Consider the following 19,846-nt stretch of genomic DNA (forward strand, 5'->3'; position numbering starts at 1 on the left):
TTTTCTTTAATTAGATTACTTTATCACCAACAACATAAATTTATTTACCAAATAAGATTGGTCCAAAATAACTTAAATTTTTTAGTATTAAAAAACCGAAACTTAAGCAAATGTCTAAAATCTAAAGTTTGAATCTCTGTGATCCTTATAAACACGAGAAAAAAGAGAAACCTTTTATCTTTTTTTTTTTTTACAAAGAAAACTTTCATCTTTGAATGATGGCATAAGGTCACTTTAATCATTTTAACAGTTCCAACAGCTTTCCTTCTAATATCAGTGTCCCCTTCGTCATTTGTGTTCCAAGTTCCTAAACATTCGAAAAGAATTCAGCTATGAACTCTGCAAGCTTCAGCTCAGATCCAAACACGCTGTGCCACATAGTGGCGATCCCTTACCCTGGTCGAGGCCATATCAACCCCATGATGAATCTTTGCAAATTCATAGCTTCGAAATCCAACGACATACTCATTTCCTTTGTGGTCACTGAAGAGTGGCTCGGCTTCATCGGTTCTGATCCTAAACCTGATACAATCCGCTTCTGCTCGATACCAAACGTTTTGCCATCGGAGCTGGTTCGAGGTAATAACCTGTCTGGATTCATGGAAGCTGTTTGGACAAAGATGGATGCTCCATTTGAATGCCTTTTGGATCAGCTTGAGCCTCCGGCTACTCTTATAATGGCTGATACAATTCTCCTTTGGGCGGTGTCTGCTGGGAACCGGAGAAATATTCCAGTGGTGTCCTTTTGGCCTTTATCAGCTATGACGTTTTCAGTGAATCACCATTTTCATCTTTTACGAGAAAACGGACACTTCCCAATCCCAATGGACCTGTTAGGTAATGTATTTGAGGATATTAATTGCAAGTTCAATGCGGAAATTCGAGTATGGACTTCCTTTACTGTCAGTTCAAGCTTTTATGATTTGTTATATGTTTCTTTCTCTTCGAATACTGACAACTGCATGATTTCCTAGCAAATTTTTGTTTCAATTTATAGATGTTCCAATAGTAAACAATCGGAGTATAAGTATCTAAGTTTCCCTGAACTTTTCAGGTTATCAAAATTAAGAAAACCAACCATTTAATTGAATGCAAAATAGCATTGATTGTATTTATTGTTGTGTTTGTTTTCAATTTTATACATGATAGAAAAGGGTGATGAGCAAGTGGACTACATCCCTGGGGTTTCTTCGACACGTTTATTGGACATTCTTCCCGCAACCTTCAAAGAGGATTCCAATTCGTTTTTCTTGAAGCATATGTTGGATAGTTTTTCATGGGTTCGTAAAGCAAAATATCTTTTGTTGGCTTCAATTTACGAAATTGAAACAAAAACAGTTGACACTCTGAAGGCAGAATTTCCCTTCCCTGTCTGCACTATTGGCCCTGCCATCCCCCTCAAGCTTGGAAACAACTCCGTTTCAAGCCTTGGCGACAGTGAACTCGACTATCTACAGTGGCTTGACAGACAACCAAGGAACTCTGTTCTGTATGTATCACTGGGAAGTTTTCTTTCAGTTTCAAGTGCCCAAATGGATGAAATTGCAGCTGGTTTGAATGATAGTGGTGTTCGGTTCTTGTGGGTAGTCCGCAACGAGACTTCTAGGATGAAGGAAGCTTGTAGTGATCAGGGGTTTGTGGTGCCCTGGTGTGATCAGCTGAGGGTGCTAATGCATCCTTCCACAGGGGGATTTTGGAGTCATTGCGGATGGAATTCTGTTCAAGAAGCTATTTTTGCAGGCATTCCATTTCTTACATTCCCGCTGGCTGCAGATCAGATGATGAATACTAAGCTAGTTGTGGAGGATTGGAAAATTGGTTGGAGGTTGAAAAAGCAGTTCCCAGAAGAGAATTTGGTAGCAAGAGGCGAAATTTCCTGGCTTGTGGAAAAATTTATGGATTTGAAAAGTGCAGAAGTGAAAGAAATGAGGGAAAGAGCTAAAGAGCTTCAAGAGAAATGTCAACATGCCATTGACAGAAATGGCTCATCTGACACCAGTATTACTTCCTTCATCAGTAACATTTCACATATTAGTGGCCATTAATCATATTATTGGTTCTTCAAGCCGTGCCTTTGAAAGTCCTTGGGATTAATTCCATAGATGCTTCTATCATCTTTGGACAGTTTCTTGTGTCAGCTGTTTGTTGCAACACATTTCGACTTGTACTAGAGGAGCCAAGTAAATGCTCTTATCTCTAGTGCCTAAATAAGTTACATTTGACTGATAAAGTAAATTTATGTTGGTAACTGATTTTGAAAATGAATGTTTGGTAAGAGTTTGGTACAACAAAAGATTGAAAAGAAGAAAGAGGAACTGCTTGCAAATGACATTTTTCCTCAACCACAATTTTACAAACTTGGTCTTTCAAAATCAAATTCCAAGATCATTCAGAGACACATGGAAAGCATTGCCCCACAAAGAATGTAAAATGCTATTAAGCTTTACTGTCTGAATTTCAGACAGCAGGCAACACTATGAGGAGGAATACTGGAATAGCAAGGTCCTTAACTGAGAAAAACGGAAAAAAAAAAAAAGAGAGAGAGAGAGAGAAAAGAAAAGACTGGGCCGTCTTTAGGCCGATTTCTGGGATATATGGTTCATATCCAAAATTCCAACCTTGGCCCATTGCATGGCTCAATTAGTTGTCCGATCAAAGTTATTACACGATAGCCGAGATCTGATTGCGATGGATCCCAAATTTCCTACCAAAAAAAAAAAATTTCTTTACATAATAATTCGTCTGTCAAAATATTAAAAAAAAAGTTAAAATTGAGAAGAAACCCCTAGTTCTGGGAACACTGGTGCAGCTTGTCCAACTTCATATCTGGCTTGTAGAAGCTTCAAAGTCTATTATCAGCACCAATAGGAATAACGAGAAACCAAAACAAAAAACCCTCCTCTCGATTTCCATCTCCTTTCAAATATGCAATTTAATCTTAATCTTCGTATTTTAAAGAATAAAACTTTATACGGCTATAACTCCACCGCTAAAGCCATTACAAAATCCTAATTAACCCATTTCTTCATTCCCAAAAAAGCCCAAATTTCCCCCAGTTCTTTATTATTGATGGCAACAGAAGCTACAACAACAAAGTTCCAAAATTCAGACTTCCGACCAGTGCCACAGCCGCCGGATTTCCACCCGGAATTGACAGTGAGTCCCCACGACGGGCTCCACTTTTGGCAGTTCATGGTTGCTGGCTCCATCGCCGGCTGCGTTGAGCACATGGCTATGTTCCCTGTTGACACTGTCAAAACCCATATGCAAGCCCTCGGCTCTTGCCCCATCAAATCGGTGGGTGTAGGTCACGCGCTCCGTTCCATCCTCAAGTCCGAAGGACTCCCGGGCTTATACCGGGGGATCGGGGCCATGGGTCTCGGGGCTGGCCCTGCCCATGCCGTCTACTTTTCTGTATACGAAGTTTGTAAAAAGTATTTTTCGGGTGGGAACCCGAATAATTCGGCGGCTCATGCGGTTTCCGGTGTTTTCGCGACGGTTGCTAGCGACGCCGTTTTTACCCCTATGGATATGGTGAAGCAGAGGTTACAGTTGGGAAATAGTACTGCTTATAGAGGGGTATTGGATTGTATAAAGAAAGTTTTGAAAAAGGAAGGTTTTGGGGCGTTTTATGCTTCCTACAGGACGACGGTGCTCATGAATGCGCCGTTTACGGCTGTTCATTTTGCAACTTATGAGGCGGCGAAAAGGGGTTTGATTGAGATTTCACCAGAGAGTGCAAGTGATGAGCGGGTGATTGTCCATGCCACGGCTGGTGCTCTTGCTGGGGCCTCTGCTGCGGTTGTCACTACGCCGCTTGATGTAGTCAAAACTCAGTTGCAGTGTCAGGTAATTCAAGCTTTGGCTCTGTTTTTTTTTTTTTTTTTTTTCTTGCTTGTTGGATTTTGCTGCAGTGAGCTGAAGCTTTAATCTGTTTATGTTAGCTATATTAAGGAAATTTTGTTTGGTAGATGTAGTAAGTTAACTTCTATGCATTGATGGTAAAAGCGAGCCCTCATATCTTAATGCTTTCCATGTTGAACATAAGTTCTTTTTTTTTTTTTTCTATTTTTTGAAATATCCATGTTGAACATAGTTAATCCTTTGTTATCGTGATTGAAAGCTTGCAAATGCTGACTTGTCTATGTTTCCAGACAGATGATGTAATGAACTAATTTTCCGTTAGGTCAAATACGTCATTATCATTTTGAATTTGCTGCTACCGTCCCTTTTATCTGATCAAATCTTTGAGAAAGTTGTTATTTACAACTAGTAGTTTTTGAATATTCTCAAATGAATTGAATTTATGCAAACCTATAGCTTAAAGGATTTGAATGGTTTTAATTACAATCATCTCCTCCTTTTCGTGTTTCTTTGTATATGATATTATCTCCATTATTTTGTCTGCTGTATCATATAATCTTGTATCTGGAAACCTACATCTTGAATATAATGCTATGAGTCAGAAGATGCAGCATCTAGTCTTAGTTACTGCAACACCTTTAATTTCAATGCGTTGAGAACATCATCATACTTAAAGTAAATTTCCTTCTTTTTCTGTATTTGCTTTTTTGCCTTCATAGTCTAGTTTGTGGCTATCGTAAGTGTTTTTGTTGTTTTCTCTTGTCATAGCTACTCCTTAACACTACCCCAGATGATTGAGATAATCCATTCTCTCAAACTGAATGTTCATAGTATTTTACTGAAGCATGGTTTAATAATCATCTGTATACTTTCCTTCTATTTGATATGTGTGCATTTAAGTCCTTGCTTGTAAAGTCTATATTTTGTTCCATCCTGCTTTGCTTTTAATTTCACATTGGTGGTTTTTGACGAAAACTGGTTTACATATATTCACATCCATTAAGACTTATGTTTATCTTTTAGAGCTAATTATTTACTTGGATAAATTATGCATTTAGCTTCTCTGATTGTTGTATCATTGTTATTAAAAATTCTATCTCAGGGTGTATGTGGATGCGATAGATTTAAGAGTACTTCCATTAGGGACGTGATTAAAACAATAGTGCAAAAAGATGGCTACAAAGGCCTCATGAGGGGATGGATTCCTCGAATGCTCTTTCATGCTCCTGCTGCAGCAATCTGCTGGTCTACATATGAAGCCGCAAAAACTTTGTTCCAAGATCTCAATGGTAGCACTGAAAATGGCACTGTCACCTGAAGTACCATAAGGAAATTCCTGTTAATGTATGCTGCAGCTGCATGACCAACACCTCAAGTGATGGTGGAAAGCTTTTCTTCACATGATGGATGGGTAAGCTAGACATCCTTTCATGGATGTCAACACTCTATTTAATTGGCATCCATAGAATGTATACATTGCTATTTATTGTAATCAATTGCATAATAAATGTTGAGTCAGAATCCCATCAAATCGTCATCTGTCATAAGTTTTGTTTTTGGTTTCATGACAATGTAAGGCAAAATTGCATCAAAAAGTTTTGATTTTTACCCAAAAGAATCAAGTATCGAAAATGTCATTTTCCTAACGCAATTACTGTTTGTTGATTACTTTTCGATATTGTTATCAACTTTCAGATTTTGGATTGTAGATCACTATTCACTAGAATGACTGTAAGTATGGTCATTACGTACGCAGTTTTGTTGTTCTGACTTTTTCTTTCCTCGACTGTGTTTTATGAGGTGAGCATGGAAAACTCCAGCCTGCCAAGTTAAGGAATATTCGATTGGAACCCAGTTATAGTTTTGGAATTGATTATTAATTGTTCAATGTAAAGAAAAAGGGTAAGATTTATAATTTATTGAAAACTAGAATCCCTTGCCTTCAATTATTTATTAAGTCTAAAATGGTGAACTGGGGACATTTTCAACATTTTGAATGTATTCTGTCTTCTCTTTTTTTCCATTACAGTAAAAATAGAAAAATAAAGAGGAAATACCAAAAGAATGGGTCTCTGGAAGTCCTCAGTACAAAAGGACTAAGCCCTTTGGTCCGAATATAGACTGACATAATAAGATATTTGAACTTCACCAATCACGGGTAGTAGTTGCCTAGGAAAAACAGATTTGATAACTAATATGGCAGGGTTTTTGTCGAAGTCTTACGTCCTCCAAAACCCCTTCTTTTACCTGAGCATACGCTGTCTGAGCCTCGTTCAACACACCGATGCTGTCTGTTCCCTCGATCTTCTGCGTCCTTTGAAGCTCGTCCAAGATACCAATACTTTCTGTGCCCTTAACCTCCTCTGTTTTCGTAACCTCATCCAAGATGCCAATGCTGGGTGAGGTTACAACTTGACCCACAATCACAGTGATATCATCAAGCTTTCCACCTACTCAAAAAAAAAAAAAATCGTCAACTGTGGATAAATAGAAATGGAATCATTATCACAGGAAAAATAAAAAGAAACCACGCCTGTTAGCTTCATCCCGAGAATTTTCTTCCAAAAAGGAACATCCAGACCCTGTAAAGAAATTCTAATAAGGCCATATGTTAAATTTCATTAAAGAGAGACATGAAGGCTGTGTCGATTTAACTTATCCTAGTAAATAGTTTTACCTTGGTTCTGGCCTCTAATGAGTAGGGAGACTCGAACCTTGAATCCATCGAATGGTTGCTTGCCAGGTTAGCCAATGCCTTTGCTAGCATTAAAAATTGAAGCAGGGAACATTATGCAATTTAGTCACTATGAGATAATACTAGTCCTTTAACAGACAAGAATAACGAGAAACGCATACCAGCCTCCACAACATCTGTATGTATGGCCAATGTTGAAACAATTTCACGATCAAAAACATTGTCAAACAGCCCATCTGAGCCCATTACTATGGTGTCTCCTTCCGCTACTTCAACACTGCTAAACTGTTTTAACAGAAAACAAAAAATAACCATAACAAGACGGATTTTAAAATCTGAAGCTTGAAATTAACCTTCATAATTTTCCCTAACAAATTCAACTTGTTTTGACATGTTTAGTTGATTTTGATTTTTGTCCTAAATAACAGTGAATGATAGGATAAATGATTCCAATGACAGTTGACAGAAAAACTTAGCACTCATACCATAGCATCAAGATACGTTTGGCCAACCAACTCCGAGCTCAATTGATATGGACAGTCGAAGTAATGTTCTTGTGGAGACGTAGAAAAGATAATCTGCCCTGCAGTAAGTTAATTAGATGACTAAACCTTGCTATTGCTGTATAATCAATGAAAACAAATATAAAATTGAAAAAGAACTACCAGAACAAACAGACAGTATTTGGTAAGTATTTACCTTTGCGGATAACTCTTAATCCACAATCACCTACATTGGCAACCTTCATTCTGCCATTCCTCTCTAGCATCGCAATGATACTGCAAACCAATTGGAAAATCAACGTTAATGACAGTGCCACAAAGTGTAAAAATAATGTGTTCTTAACCTGTGTAAAAAGATGTGGGATGTGAAGAACTCTTCGGAATATGACAACTTACGCAGTAGCCGACCCTTTAGAAGAAGTTGCAGCATGTGCTTTCCTTATGAGGATCCGGGGGTCGTAATTAACCTGGTAAAAGATGAATTCAGATATTAGCCAAAAAATAACTTCATGTATGTGTAAAATTGTTTCAAATATGCCATTAAAATCAAGATCACAAGATGACAATTCCTGAAAGAAATTCTTGTTTCAAATATGCCAATAATACCTCCTCATCCCCCACAAGTGATGAAGCATTAGCCATCAGCTCCTTGGAGAATAATGAAGGATCCACATTTTGTTCAGCCCAACTGGCAAATCATAGAAAAATGGAAATTGTCAAAAACGTCACAGGAAAAAAATACTCTCACAGATACTTTACATCTACACTGCATAGTGACTTTTCAGCTCACGTAATGACACAGTTTGCCTGCTTGAAGAAATCAAAGGCATGTTTTGATATTCAGCACTCCACTTCTTTCTGGGGTAAAAGTATGTTCAAATGGTTTGGTTTGTAAAATTGTCCAAAAACATAGATGTTCTCAGAACAATCTTTTTGAATGTGTTTTCCTGGAATCACCTAAAAGAGACGAACCTTGGCGGTCCTGGAAATAATCTTTTACCTATAACAACAACAAAAGAAGATAAATATGCATAAAACAGGGCTGCCAAGGCAAACTGCAAACATGTCTGAACTTCTTTGGAAGTCAATCACACATCAAATTTTGTTTCAAATAGATTAGCAGACAAAAGACTAGGAACTTCTCAATCTAGAAAAAACAGATTGCTGCTCCAAAATAAGGTATTATACCCAGAAACACCATCAGCAACAGCAATAACTCCCCCATTGAAGTTGCTAACAAAGAAAGCATCTTCTCCTCCTCTCTCCACCTAAAAGAAACATAAAAAACAAGTTTTATTCGCTAACCAATGAAATTGAATTCAAACATGTTAGGTACAAAATTTTCAAACTTGAAACACCTTATTTGGATGAGGAATGAGGTGAGTTCCAATGCAAAAACTCACTTCTGACCTACAATCAAACCAAAATTACATCATCACCCTTCTGTTCAGCTTGCTTAGGATAATAAAGGAAGCGGAAAATTTGATGTTAATGTGCTAACCGGACAGGGTTGAGTTGTGATGAAGCAAAACAGAGCAAGTTACTCTTCTTGGGAACACAATTTCTATTTGATAAACTGGGCTTGAAAAGCAGCTGAGATGGAAGAACCGAAGCCCTGTAAATAGAATCCGCCATTTCCCAATCTCAGATTACAAGGCTGCTAAGCTCTCAATTGGAACGTGTGGTTCAAGTCTTCGATATGAATGCTGCGGCAAAGATGTAATTTTTTCGAAATTATGTTTATTATTTGGCCCGAGTTCGATTCCCGGGCGGTGCATTTCTCTTTTTATTCCCCCTATATATTTTTAATTTTTGGGATTTATTTGATAAATATATTTTTTATTCACGGCCTGTCTTTCCGGATCTCTCTGCACTTGCTTCACAACTAACAATGAACGCCATGGCCACATCTCCAACCGATCTTATTCTAGGTAATGTTTTAAAATTTTTTTGTTAAATTTTTTTTTAAGTGTTGTATAAATTCTCAAACTTTCAAACGGTTTCTTGCCTGCGTGTCCAGAGAGCAATAATGGTAGTGGCAGCGATTCCGACACCAATCACGATGACGCGCCTGAATACTACCAGCCAATCTCAGCCGTGGATGATGATGACGACGAGCATCAAGAAGGTTTGAGTGATCAAGTGGTCAACTCAGATGAAGAACACCACTATGACAACATGTCGAATGGCTATGTCAATCGAGTGGAAAACGGAATCTTGTCTCTTCATGTAGGCGAATTTGCTGCGGAGGAAGAAGAAGAAGAAGAGATGATGAGAGAGGCGTCTGATACGGCGATACGGAGGGCGTTTAGGGAAGACGAGAGCCGAAGAAACGCGCCGTTAACCCCGGAGAATGCTATGAGAGTTAGGGAAGCGATGCGTGGGGTTTCATTTGCGGGATTGACTCCTGATTGGGCCAATCAAGTTCCCGAGGATAGGTGGATCGATCAGCTTCGGAGATTGAGGCAACCGCAACGCCCTTCCGGTACCGTGTAAAACTGATCAAGTTTTCTTAGATGAATTATATAGTTCCAAAAATAAAAAGCATCTTTGTTTGAATTTTTAGCTTTTAATCCCCATTATGAGACAAATAGGTATTGCAACTTGAAAGTGTCTTTGAGTCCCTAGATTTTGGATTAGTTTCTAGCAAATGGCAATGCAATTTTTTTCTCTTTTCTTTTGCACCAAAATTGAAAAAGAAAAACCCATTGCCAAAATGATGAATTTGGGAAAGCTGGAACTTTTATTGAACAAATTATAAAGTTAATTTGGGAAATGCAGGAGAGCATCAATTGACATAGTCCAACAGTAGGTCACCGGAAACAAACTAGTTCAGGTTTGCCATTGCAGGTCAAATAAATTAAAGATGATGAAATGGAAGAGTGAGCTTAGCTATTTCTTCCTGCCTGATGAACTTGGTCTTTTCCTAACTGAAACACGACATTCTGACAAAAACATAAACAACAACCGTCATTACAAACTAGCATCAACGTGGCTAGACAGTCCTCGATCTGGACATAACTGCTCAAAACTTAAACTATCTTTTCTTGGTTTGAACTGAACAACTAAACTCTTCTCTCACCACAAAGTGCTACACCATTTTTTGATATGTTTGTATGAATTAACTCAAGTAGCCACATATAATGACCCCTCAAGCACCAATGTTCTCAATCTCGGCACTTTTATCCATTCTCTTCACAATGCCCGCTATAACCTGATACATGACCCAAACAAATTCAAAACAATGAGAAGGAGAGACAATGTATGACTAGAGAGAAAGAGAAAGAAACATTAATTTAAGCAGTCAATAAGTCTATTACCTTTCCAGGCCCCAACTCATAACTCTTCTTCAGCCCTTTAGTCAGCAAAGTTTTCACTGTTGTTTCCCATTGAACAGGAGAAGTCACCTGCAATTTCGACTACGACGCTTAATTGCTGTTCTTAGCCCATGAGGGAAAGAAACATGTATCAAGTAGCTTACCTGACGTGCTAGTATCTTCTTTATTGTCTCAGAATCTGCATGTGGCTGAGCATCAACGTTTGATATAACAGGTATTCTTGGAGTTCTGATCCGGGTTGCTGCCAATGCAGCTTCCAATCTTGAGACTGCAGGATCCATGAAACTAGTGTGAAAAGCACCAGCAACAGCTAAACGCACCTGTGAAAGGGGAAAAATACATTATCACTAACAGTCACAATATAGCTAAATGGCCATGTTAAAACAAAAAATGAAGCCAAATAGTTTACCATCAATCAAGGTAACACAGAAGGATTAAACTTTTAGATAGAAAATGGAAAAGAGAATTACTGTCATCCGAGCCTTGAATGACTTTGCTTTAGCTTCCACTGCTTCCACTCCCTTCAGACCTCCAGAGACTGCATAATTTCCCTTCCAAAGTAAACACATTTTCAGTGCCAAAGTCAGTGCGTATCAGATTTCTTAATAAGCAAAACATCAGCCATGATTCATTTCAAAAATGAGACAGATAAAAGAGAATATTACAGGACACAAGTAATTTGCAATCTGAACTTTATCAGCTACATCAACTTCTTGGTTGGCAGCATCACATAATTGCTGAACCTTCTCCGAATCAAGTCCTATGATACTGACCATAGCACTTTTAGCAGCATCAGAAGCTTCCTAAAGGCAGAAAAGAATGAGGATTAGCAACAGGAATCATGATTCATGAAATTATCTACACTACAAGACATTATCAGACAGATACAGATTGTACCTGCATTGCTTCTCCTCTTAGCTTAACCAGCTTGAGTCCATCCTCAAAGCTTTATACGTGAAATCAAATTCACAGGGGAAAGAAGAACATTATCAGTCATATTATGCTTCTAGTTTTACCTACTAACTCAAACAGTAGCAGACAAATTGAATAATGGATGACGGTAACTTCTGTATGCTTTAAATATGGAAATGCAGCCTCTGTGGATGATTTAATTAGTCATTAAGCTATAGATAAACAACGACTATATAAGTACAAGTTACATCAAGATAATAGTTCAATAATTGGTGTTCAAAGGACTCACCTAAAAGCCCCGGCAAATGCTAATGCAGTATATTCTCCCAAGCTGAGGCCACAGGTGACATCAACAGAATCAATAATCTGCTGGCCTCCATCGCGAGCACGAAGCAGCTCCACAGCAGCTAGACTTGTGACATAAATAGCAGGCTGCAGAGATGCAAAGTCACAGGCTAATTTATTAATTCTGCTCAATGGGATAAACCATAGTAACAAATCATTGAAAAAATAACATCATTAAAGGGCAAAGAAAAAAGGCAAGGAAATAAGCAATAGAAGGTACCTGGCTTATGACAGTTGAATCTAATTTTTCCTTAGGACCGTTGATGCAAACATCCAGAAGATCAAAACTGCAAGCAGTTGAGACATAGACTATAAAAACAATTTCAAAATAAGATTATAGCAATTTTTCAATTTCTGCGTTAAACCATTGTCAATGGGTCGTTAATCTAAAATCAAATATACTAAAAATTAATTAAAAAAAAAGAGGAAAATTCGTTTGGGGGGCATTACCCTAATATATCATTTGCCTTGTTATACAATTCGGCAGCAGCAGGCACACTCTGTGCTTCTTTTCCCATTCCAATCGCCTGTGCGCCCTGAAATTTTTATTTTATATATTGAATTATTGAAATCGATACAGAACAGATTCATCCAGAATAAAGCAAAAGCTTTTATAATAGCTTTAGTTAGGTAGAGCTTAAAATTGTCCAAAATTGATGGAACGAAGAACTACCTGACCAGGAAAAAGGAAAGCGGAGGCAGGCTTGTAATCGGCGAACAAGGCATCATCGACAACAGGTTGGGATCCAATAGAGACGCTCATGAAAACCCGAGACCGAGAGAGATTGTTGATGCGGAAGCATCGAGGTGAAACAGCTCCATCGGAGCGGAGCGAAGAAAGAGAAGAAGGGAGAGCGAGAGAGGCCGTAGCAGCAGACATTGCCAAGAGAGAGTGGGAACTAGAGGAAGAAGCAAGGCGCAGGTGAAGGAGAGTATGCATGCCAAGTTTGATTTTATGACATTAGGTATAATAATTAGCTGTCTTGGCGGAGATCACGAAGGAAGGTAGGCGTTGGAGATTGGCTTGAAAACCGAAGAAACCGGCCATCTGCCAACTCACCAACAAAATTACTTCAATACAAAAATATGGGTATACCTGTAAACAAAATTTTACTTATTAAAATTAAGTAATTATCTAAACTTTTGTTTTTTTTTTTTTTTGTTTTATTACGATGAATTAAATTTTAAAATATTTATTTTTATTAATTAAAATTGTTTAAAATAAAAATTAGTTAATCATTGAAACTTATTTTAACCTAATCGAATGTTCAATTAAATAAAAATATGTATTTAAAAATTTAATTGATGAAAATAAATATTTAAATTTTTAATTGAATAAGAATAAATATTTAATATTTAAATTTATTATAATAAAACGATAAGAACTTGAATATATTTAAACATTTTTTTATATTTAAGCTAAAAATATACCACTACTATTAGTATTTAACAATAATAAATAAATATGTTTAAGTATATTTAAAACATTTTCATATTGATATTAAAAATTGATTGACATTTTATAATGAATGTATTTTATTAAATACTAGTAATTTTAAATTCAAAATTTAATTAATTTATATAATTTAAATTAATAATTTTAAATTTCAATTCGTGAAACCCCTTTTTATATCTTAGATTGCAATATCATTTATAAAAAGAAATACTGATATTTTAACAAAAGCCATGAATTTTTTGTTGATTTTCATTCAGATTTATCTTAATTTTATAAGTATTAAATAATTTAAATTTTTTATTATATATAATTTTTAGTCCTAATATCTTTAAGGGTTATATTTTTTCACTACAATTTATCTCATCACCACTACTTTTTTTTTCATCCAAACACACATCTCACCGTTAATTTTAATCTCATTTATATAATAATCAATCTCATTTTTACAATTATTTTTAATTTCATTATAATTAATTTTATCGTTCATCAAAAAACATTCTAGTAACTAAAAAGTTCTTTTTAAGACTTTTTACTTAATCATGATGTAAAGACACAAGAAGAACAATCAGAAAGAAATATTGCTTGTATACTGTCTCACTCAAAATCAAATAATCACTCAAAAAATGATTAGACATTAAAGCCAGGTTCCAGAATCAACTTCAGCTTCCCAGCATGATTTGAAGAGAGTACTTGGCACCTTCCTCTGTCTGTTGATTTACAAAAATTATCTTTGTTTTTTTGTTGTTGTTGAACATAATTCTTACAGAGCAAACTATGCTGCAGACGGATGGATAGATGGATGATGATGATTCAAGGAAGTTATAAAGAATCCTGTAAACAAGGAAAAAAACATATAGGAAACAGTCATCATTGCCTCGTTTCTAGACTACCAAGTTTTTTTCATCATGGGAGTAAATTTGTTAACATGATGGCAATTGGCAATGTTTTGTCGAATTCAGTTGGTACAAGGCTTCCTGGAAATTTGCAGTGAAATGGTCTAAATTTCAAGTTTGCTAAAGAACTTAGGCTGCAAGTATCAAAAGTAAAACATGTAGAGAAAACTGTCACAATCTAAATTTGAAGTCTCAAGTCTCAACCACTCATCCGTAGCAGTTAGTCGCAGGCTTGCAGCATTGAGGTAAAGCTAAGCTTGAATAAAACAAGCAGAAAAAAAGGGGATGGAGAGAAAGATCATTAAAGCACAATGACTAATGCATCTCAAACCTCATGTAATCACAGAAACAAGGGAAGTAATCATACCTGATTATTTACTTCCTGTAGCTAGCTATATATAGTCAACAATCTGATGCTTCCTGAACGTGTCCTTTTTGCTCCTTATTACCCTCGTTTTATCATCTCTTATTTCTAGAACCTGGTGAACATATGTCCCAAAGAATTTCTCTCTCAACATTGCATTTATAGAAAAAATAAAATAAAATTGACAAAAACACATGGATGGATATGTACATCACAAATGGATTCCCGTTTCTATGCTAACATTATAAACCAAGAGGCCAATAAATTCACAAGGTTTATGCAATCTCAAGCAATATGCAATCAAAGAACAAGAACATGCGCTTGGATGTTGTTGAGAATTCTAGAAGAGTGGCCTGTATTGATTCATTAAGATCGTTTTTCCTTTTCTTTTGTCAGTTTCTGGAGAGGGTCAGGGATGGTGTCAGGATTTGATTCATAAGACTTAAGCTCTACATTTCTCAGACAGTATAAAATACTAGTATATATTGTCACCTCTGGTCTTGAATTTAGAACTCCACTGGACATTCCCACATCAACCCGCCATATGCTGCAATTGTACTCACTGCAGGCAGGGCTGAAAGTTAATAACTACATGTAGAATAGATAAATTTCTAGCATATAAAGACTGGATCCTTAATAGTTTAAAAAATATGTTCAACAAAGTTTGCATACCAATTTGCCCCGGAGTATTGAGGCGTGTGTCCTACCACCATTGCCTTAGCTCCTACTGCTTGCAGTGTCTCTTCAACAATATCATTTATCTGCTATGAGCAAGTAATTTTAGTTCCTAAAGGCACGAGTATAAAACATAGTAGTAGTTATTATACGTGCCTGGTTAATCTGATAATCCTCTAAGTCTGAAACATCTCTAGAGTATAAGCGGTTCCAAACAACACTATCATAGCCTTTGGTGGCTATGAAGGGCATGTGAGGACTACTATCCTCCCCGATGAGACCTTTCATCCATTGAGATACTTCCATGTTCATCCTCTGTATGCCATAAGCAACTGCAGAAGTATGAAGACTCCAATCAGACATTTCAAACAAAAGAATAAAAGAAAAACTTCTACATATAATTTGATGAATGATAATTATTCTACTAAACTGGTTCATGCAAAATGAAGTTAATAATTTTACCATGGTGAGGAAGGAGGCCACCATGACAGAAGATCCAGTCATTAACCTTAAGAACTACGGCATGTCGTGCCAACTCACACGCAAGTGGACCACCCGGTCTAAACAGAACCGATCTGGCAGTCACCCCCTTTTGTCTCTGTTCTAATAATTTGAGATCTTTATCAGCAAGGCTTTTTTCTTTTTATAAATGGAGAGGGCATAAAAACAGTATCTTCACCCTATATTCTGGGATTATACAAGTAACTAACAAGAAGCACTATAATACGAGGATAAATGAAATAGGAAATGCCTTCATATTTATGATCAATGAACTTTATTGAGAACAAGAAGAAACATATTAGTTTAGTAGACTGACAGCACTGAGAACTCTAGTACCTTTACTAGATTCCAAGAGCCCCAATTGTTTCTAGAAATTCTCCTTTCATCTTTCCACCTCTTAGACATGCTACACCAACGGACAAATGCTTCCTCCCAGTCATGTTCGTAGTCATTCAAGTATTCGAGGAAATTAGCACACTCGTCAAAAGCGCCGGATTCTACATATCTAAAATCCCCTTCCACATTTATTGTCTCATGATTTCCATTGACCTGTAACAAGAAGACTATCAGCATTCTAATTTGGCAAAAATTGTAGAAATCGACCAGAAGTAATCCTTCCAATAAGATTTCTTAAAGTCTAAGTTTGTGACACTCCAATCTTAGAAGAATTTAAGAATACGATATGATATATATGTAGAGATTTAAATTTATATTTTTGAAATACTTTTTATGGGACAAAACCATGAAATTTTTGGATCAAAATGGATAATATCTTGTAGGTCAGAGCGGTCATTGGTCAGATGGGAAATAAGTGCTACATCTTGAGAAAGTTAAATGCTATACAGTGGAAGCTACCTCTAAAATTCTAATGTCTAGTGTGATTTAGATTTTGTGGTTTTGTGTGTGCGTTATATGGTTTTATATTTGTTTTGTGTTAGACTTGACGAGAATATTAAATTTTAACAAGAGACAAAACCGTGAGACTTGATCAAAGTGAACAATACCTCCACATCTTTAAAAGGGAATTCAGAAGGTTTTGCTAGAACCACTAGTCATATGAAGATGTGGCATTAACTCCTAAAAAATCAGGCATTCTTCCGATGCAAACTAGATTATTGATTTGTCTCATGCACCCAAACTGTTCTACTTTTAGCACCACAAACCTGGAAAACAGCTCCACCTTTAGCCTTTGCTTGTATATCTAATGATCTCAACAAGGATAAAATGGCTATTTCATCTTCTCCTCGATCAAGTACATCTCCAAGCTGAATCAATACCTACTTTCTCAAACATTAACATAGGCATCAGATGGTATTCAGATTAGAGAAACAATTCCATACAAAGAAGAAGTTATCTACAGAAATAATAATGCTAAATTTGGGTGTAGTTCTAGCATCCATTAGGATGATAAGAAATCCATTGCAAGAAAACTGCAAAACTAGCTATTAGCTCAATTCTTTCAAACTAGGAAATCGCGAATACAAGTTCAGGAGTGACTGCAGAACTTTAGCAATGGAGATTTCTGTGACTAAAACAAAACCGAACTTTCTGCTTAATGTTATCAACAAAAGAAGAAGAAGAATACCGCATCTTCTCCCGTCCATATGTCTTCACCATCAGAACTCAAGACACCAGCCATCTCAAGTGCACATCTTGCTTGGTCAAGGTCTCCATGAAGATCTCCAACTATACATGGAAGCATATAAAGATATAGATTACTTCAAAAAGTGATGAACAGAATAAACAGTACCCAAAATTCAGTGGCATCCCTGAAAACCAAAGCATAAATTTCCTCAAGACATTGTTCAATGTTCATCAGTCAGACAAAACACTAATGAGCATAGAGTCCTTTTACAACTTCAAATATTCATTCTATTGTTTATTGTCAGTTAATCAACAAGATTTCCGAAAGCTACAGAAATCAAACATTGAACAAACCAGAAAACTTTAGCATGTAATTCAAAATTAATTACATGGAGTTATGACAAAAAAAAAAAAAAAAACCTACAAAGTAAAAGCAAAAGAACCTGCTATAATACGGCGACCCGGAGCAGAAACAAAAGTGGGAGGATTTCCACTGACAACAATGGGCTTCAAGGCTGTTCCTATACTACCATTACTGAAAGAAGAGGATGACAAGGAAGTTTCAGTAAGCTTTTTGGGGTATGAAGAAGGTGGCAGTGGCAATGAATTCAAGCATAGTGAAACCATTGCCCTGCTCAGTTTTCTCTGTTTAAGAAGAAGGGTGTTGTTTTCTTTGCTTAGAATTACCAAACCAAAGAAAGTTTCTCAACCAAGTATTTGGTTTTATCTTTGCTTTTTATTGCTTTCTTCATATTTTTTCTGGTTGTGGATGGATATTGGAGCTTATTTGGTACTTTTTATTTTGTCTAATTGTAACGACCACCGAAGCAGTTGATAATTGACCACAAAATGTCCGAACTCCTAACATAAACGATACCGTTTGCTCTTTCTTGACGTCATTCATCATTGGCGCTTGGCAACAATAGCAAACAAGCCTTGTCCTTGTGTCTTTCAACATCGCTAAGGGATCATTTGGATGCAACCGAACCTCCGGTGGGGGACGGTTTGCTTCAAAAGTTATGAAAAACACATTGAACATATACTAGGATGTTCAAATTGTGGCGTGAATTACACTGGTCAGTCATTAGAGTTTTTTGTTCTAGAGGAAAATTGCAGTCTCATTATTTCCATTTTTATCCCTCAAGTTAAATTATAAAAACAAAAATGTCATTATAATTTAATTTTTTATTTTGATTTTTATTTAAAATTTATAAAACAAGTTTTATTATTTTAATATAATAAATAAGTTTATATTATTATATAATAAAGAAATAAATTTATTATTATATAATAAACTAATAAATAAATAAATTTTAATTATTAATTAACAAAATTATTATTTGACTTAAAATAACTTAATAAATATCTATTATTTATTAATTTTATGCATATTAACTAATTTAAAATTTTATTACATTCAATTTTTAATCTAATATTTTTAATAATAATTTTGTACACTCATTATAATTCACCTTATTATCATTACTATTTTTACATTTTAATATATATTTTATTATTAATTTTAATATCACAATTATAATAATTAATTTTATTTTCATAATTATTTTTTATCTCATCAAAATTAATTTTATCGTCTATCAAAATAAATTTAATTTTAAAAAAATCCTTGTCACTATTCAAAATTGAAAGCTTATTAAAAAAAATGCTTACAAAGTTACAATTTTCAAAATTCTGTTCATTGAAGGGAAGCTACAAAACAGAATCATTCTTCGTGTTTTGATCATAGATTGCCGGTCACTCACTATGTCAATTCAGTAAATAAAAAAAAATTTATCAAAGTTGGAGATAATAAATTTACCAAAAAAAAAAAAATTCAAAGTTGAAGATCTCAGAAACGTTCATTGCCTTTGTTGTCATCTTTTGATATGATGAAAGTGGTCAGGTTTCAACTTTTAATATCAAGTTTTTGGATAAATTGAAAATCTAACTTCTAAGTATTTACTGTTAATTGAATTTTCCATCAAAACGGTCGAAATGAAATTTGCTTTGCTCACAAGCTCTAAACTCAACCAACCCAATTAGCCCGATTAATGCCTGCTTAAGAAATCCCTCCACAATTGGGTTACAACTTACAAACCAACATAGACGAGTTCACAGGCTTATTTTCCCATCACAAAACTATGGGCCATTGGCTGAGCTATTGACTAGCCCTTCCAAGATTATGTCCCTGGCTGTTCTAATTTGCCTTTCCATTTCCACCATGAAAAAAAAAAGAAGGCATCATTTTCCGATGGGAAATATCTACCAATTTCAAACTTGGGTCAGCAATTTGTGACAAACCACCAACCCATGTCGGATCTTCTTATATTGTTCCTAAAATGAAAATTTTGTGCAATTAGTTACCTTGCCTCAAATCAGCATTAGATACGGTCCAAGATCCTTATACCAAATCAATCTTACGTGATATACAATTGTAGGGTCTCAGCTTTTTTTTTTTTTTTGGCCAAAGGGTTTCAACTTATTGGATTGTTGGATTTTCAACTTTAAAGGAGATTCCATTGATATCCTTTGATCTACTCTATTTGTTCATTATTGCAATCATTCTTTCTTATAAAACCTTTGCACTGATGTCCATTTATTATTAGAAGAAATCTTTGAATAATGAATAATTCATTACATTATCAATAAGAAAAATACTATGAAGAAAGAGTGACAGTCCATTTAAGAGAACCAGCTATTGATTGTTCTTATCTGA

General features: G+C 35.7%; 6 protein-coding genes across 11 annotated transcripts; 3 read left to right on the forward strand and 3 right to left on the reverse strand.

Moving 5' to 3' along the window:
• The first annotated feature begins 133 nt into the window (after nucleotides 1–133).
• Nucleotides 134–2,342, forward strand: LOC111285575 (UDP-glycosyltransferase 87A1-like). The gene is made up of 2 exons (XM_022875091.2): nucleotides 134–837; nucleotides 1,150–2,342. The coding sequence occupies exons 1-2, from the start codon at nucleotides 333–335 to the stop codon at nucleotides 2,043–2,045; spliced, it is 1,401 nt and encodes a 466-aa protein (XP_022730826.2). The 5' UTR covers nucleotides 134–332; the 3' UTR covers nucleotides 2,046–2,342.
• A 242-nt stretch (nucleotides 2,343–2,584) lies between these two features.
• LOC111284708 (uncharacterized) lies at nucleotides 2,585–5,515 on the forward strand. The gene is made up of 2 exons (XM_022873572.2): nucleotides 2,585–3,849; nucleotides 4,967–5,515. Exons 1-2 carry the CDS (start codon nucleotides 3,070–3,072, stop codon nucleotides 5,180–5,182), a joined length of 996 nt encoding a protein of 331 aa, XP_022729307.1. The 5' UTR covers nucleotides 2,585–3,069; the 3' UTR covers nucleotides 5,183–5,515.
• Nucleotides 5,516–5,854: 339 nt separating this feature from the next.
• Nucleotides 5,855–8,728, reverse strand: PBCP (Protein phosphatase 2C family protein). Of its 4 annotated transcripts, XM_089761906.1 has the most exons (12): nucleotides 8,564–8,649; nucleotides 8,421–8,472; nucleotides 8,251–8,330; nucleotides 8,035–8,062; nucleotides 7,669–7,750; nucleotides 7,459–7,529; nucleotides 7,259–7,338; nucleotides 7,045–7,142; nucleotides 6,721–6,844; nucleotides 6,542–6,624; nucleotides 6,398–6,446; nucleotides 5,855–6,314 (listed from the first exon to the last, which is right to left on the reverse strand). In XM_089761906.1, exons 3-12 carry the CDS (start codon nucleotides 8,309–8,311, stop codon nucleotides 6,034–6,036), a joined length of 957 nt encoding a protein of 318 aa, XP_089618032.1. In that variant the 5' UTR covers nucleotides 8,312–8,330; nucleotides 8,421–8,472; nucleotides 8,564–8,649; the 3' UTR covers nucleotides 5,855–6,033. The 4 variants fall into 4 exon arrangements, with proteins under 4 accessions (XP_089618032.1, XP_022729305.2, XP_089618033.1 ...); XM_022873570.2 differs by lacking the exon at nucleotides 8,035–8,062 and having other exon boundaries at nucleotides 8,564–8,728; XM_089761908.1 differs by lacking the exon at nucleotides 8,035–8,062 and having other exon boundaries at nucleotides 6,160–6,314; nucleotides 6,398–6,459; nucleotides 8,564–8,728.
• Nucleotides 8,729–8,866: 138 nt separating this feature from the next.
• LOC111284709 (uncharacterized) lies at nucleotides 8,867–9,733 on the forward strand. Its single transcript, XM_022873573.2, has 2 exons — nucleotides 8,867–8,993; nucleotides 9,083–9,733. The coding sequence occupies exons 1-2, from the start codon at nucleotides 8,954–8,956 to the stop codon at nucleotides 9,556–9,558; spliced, it is 516 nt and encodes a 171-aa protein (XP_022729308.2). The 5' UTR covers nucleotides 8,867–8,953; the 3' UTR covers nucleotides 9,559–9,733.
• A 53-nt stretch (nucleotides 9,734–9,786) lies between these two features.
• On the reverse strand, nucleotides 9,787–12,754 carry EMB3147 (Acyl-carrier-protein S-malonyltransferase). The gene is made up of 10 exons (XM_022873569.2): nucleotides 12,331–12,754; nucleotides 12,108–12,193; nucleotides 11,878–11,944; nucleotides 11,602–11,744; nucleotides 11,298–11,346; nucleotides 11,066–11,203; nucleotides 10,871–10,951; nucleotides 10,544–10,720; nucleotides 10,383–10,469; nucleotides 9,787–10,276 (listed from the first exon to the last, which is right to left on the reverse strand). Exons 1-10 carry the CDS (start codon nucleotides 12,595–12,597, stop codon nucleotides 10,214–10,216), a joined length of 1,158 nt encoding a protein of 385 aa, XP_022729304.2. The 5' UTR covers nucleotides 12,598–12,754; the 3' UTR covers nucleotides 9,787–10,213.
• Nucleotides 12,755–13,678: 924 nt separating this feature from the next.
• On the reverse strand, nucleotides 13,679–17,882 carry SLP1 (Calcineurin-like metallo-phosphoesterase superfamily protein). 3 transcript variants are annotated; one of them, XM_022875162.2, is made up of 10 exons: nucleotides 17,574–17,881; nucleotides 17,132–17,232; nucleotides 16,710–16,823; nucleotides 15,883–16,095; nucleotides 15,508–15,643; nucleotides 15,202–15,377; nucleotides 15,043–15,131; nucleotides 14,863–14,932; nucleotides 14,374–14,485; nucleotides 13,679–13,944 (listed from the first exon to the last, which is right to left on the reverse strand). In XM_022875162.2, the coding sequence occupies exons 1-9, from the start codon at nucleotides 17,755–17,757 to the stop codon at nucleotides 14,399–14,401; spliced, it is 1,170 nt and encodes a 389-aa protein (XP_022730897.1). In that variant the 5' UTR covers nucleotides 17,758–17,881; the 3' UTR covers nucleotides 13,679–13,944; nucleotides 14,374–14,398. The 3 variants fall into 3 exon arrangements, with proteins under 3 accessions (XP_022730897.1, XP_022730899.1, XP_022730898.1); XM_022875164.2 differs by lacking the exon at nucleotides 13,679–13,944 and adding an exon at nucleotides 13,973–14,257 and having other exon boundaries at nucleotides 17,574–17,882; XM_022875163.2 differs by lacking the exon at nucleotides 13,679–13,944 and adding an exon at nucleotides 13,973–14,262 and having other exon boundaries at nucleotides 17,574–17,882.
• Between the last annotated feature and the right edge of the window lie 1,964 nt (nucleotides 17,883–19,846).

This window comes from Durio zibethinus, chromosome 6 (assembly GCF_047325235.1).
Source record: "Durio zibethinus cultivar Kanyao isolate XHJ-2024 chromosome 6, ASM4732523v1, whole genome shotgun sequence".
In the NCBI taxonomy this organism is placed as follows: Eukaryota; Viridiplantae; Streptophyta; class Magnoliopsida; order Malvales; family Malvaceae; genus Durio; species Durio zibethinus.

Excerpts from the sequence above, each read along its gene's own strand:
- SLP1 (XM_022875162.2), bottom strand. The coding sequence starts at position 17,757 with ATGGTTTCACTATGCTTGAATTCATTGCCACTGCCACCTTCTTCATAC. Across the intron at positions 16,824-17,131 it reads TATGGACGGGAGAAGATGCG|GTATTGATTCAGCTTGGAGA; the intron begins GTATTCTTCTTC and ends TTGAGAAAGTAG. Across the intron at positions 15,644-15,882 it reads GCTCTTGGAATCTAGTAAAG|AGACAAAAGGGGGTGACTGC; the intron begins GTACTAGAGTTC and ends TTATTAGAACAG.
- LOC111285575 (XM_022875091.2), top strand. The coding sequence starts at position 333 with ATGAACTCTGCAAGCTTCAGCTCAGATCCAAACACGCTGTGCCACATA. Across the intron at positions 838-1,149 it reads AATCCCAATGGACCTGTTAG|AAAAGGGTGATGAGCAAGTG; the intron begins GTAATGTATTTG and ends TATACATGATAG.
- PBCP (XM_022873570.2), bottom strand. The coding sequence starts at position 8,697 with ATGGCGGATTCTATTTACAGGGCTTCGGTTCTTCCATCTCAGCTGCTT. Across the intron at positions 7,339-7,458 it reads TCTAAAGGGTCGGCTACTGC|TATCATTGCGATGCTAGAGA; the intron begins GTAAGTTGTCAT and ends ATTGGTTTGCAG. Across the intron at positions 6,625-6,720 it reads TACAGATGTTGTGGAGGCTG|CAAAGGCATTGGCTAACCTG; the intron begins GTATGCGTTTCT and ends TTTTAATGCTAG.
- LOC111284709 (XM_022873573.2), top strand. The coding sequence starts at position 8,954 with ATGAACGCCATGGCCACATCTCCAACCGATCTTATTCTAG. Across the intron at positions 8,994-9,082 it reads TCCAACCGATCTTATTCTAG|AGAGCAATAATGGTAGTGGC; the intron begins GTAATGTTTTAA and ends CTGCGTGTCCAG.
- LOC111284708 (XM_022873572.2), top strand. The coding sequence starts at position 3,070 with ATGGCAACAGAAGCTACAACAACAAAGTTCCAAAATTCAGACTTCCGA. Across the intron at positions 3,850-4,966 it reads AAACTCAGTTGCAGTGTCAG|GGTGTATGTGGATGCGATAG; the intron begins GTAATTCAAGCT and ends ATTCTATCTCAG.
- EMB3147 (XM_022873569.2), bottom strand. The coding sequence starts at position 12,597 with ATGCATACTCTCCTTCACCTGCGCCTTGCTTCTTCCTCTAGTTCCCAC. Across the intron at positions 12,194-12,330 it reads CTTTCCTTTTTCCTGGTCAG|GGCGCACAGGCGATTGGAAT; the intron begins GTAGTTCTTCGT and ends TAAAAATTTCAG. Across the intron at positions 10,952-11,065 it reads TTGCAAATTACTTGTGTCCT|GGAAATTATGCAGTCTCTGG; the intron begins GTAATATTCTCT and ends TTACTTTGGAAG.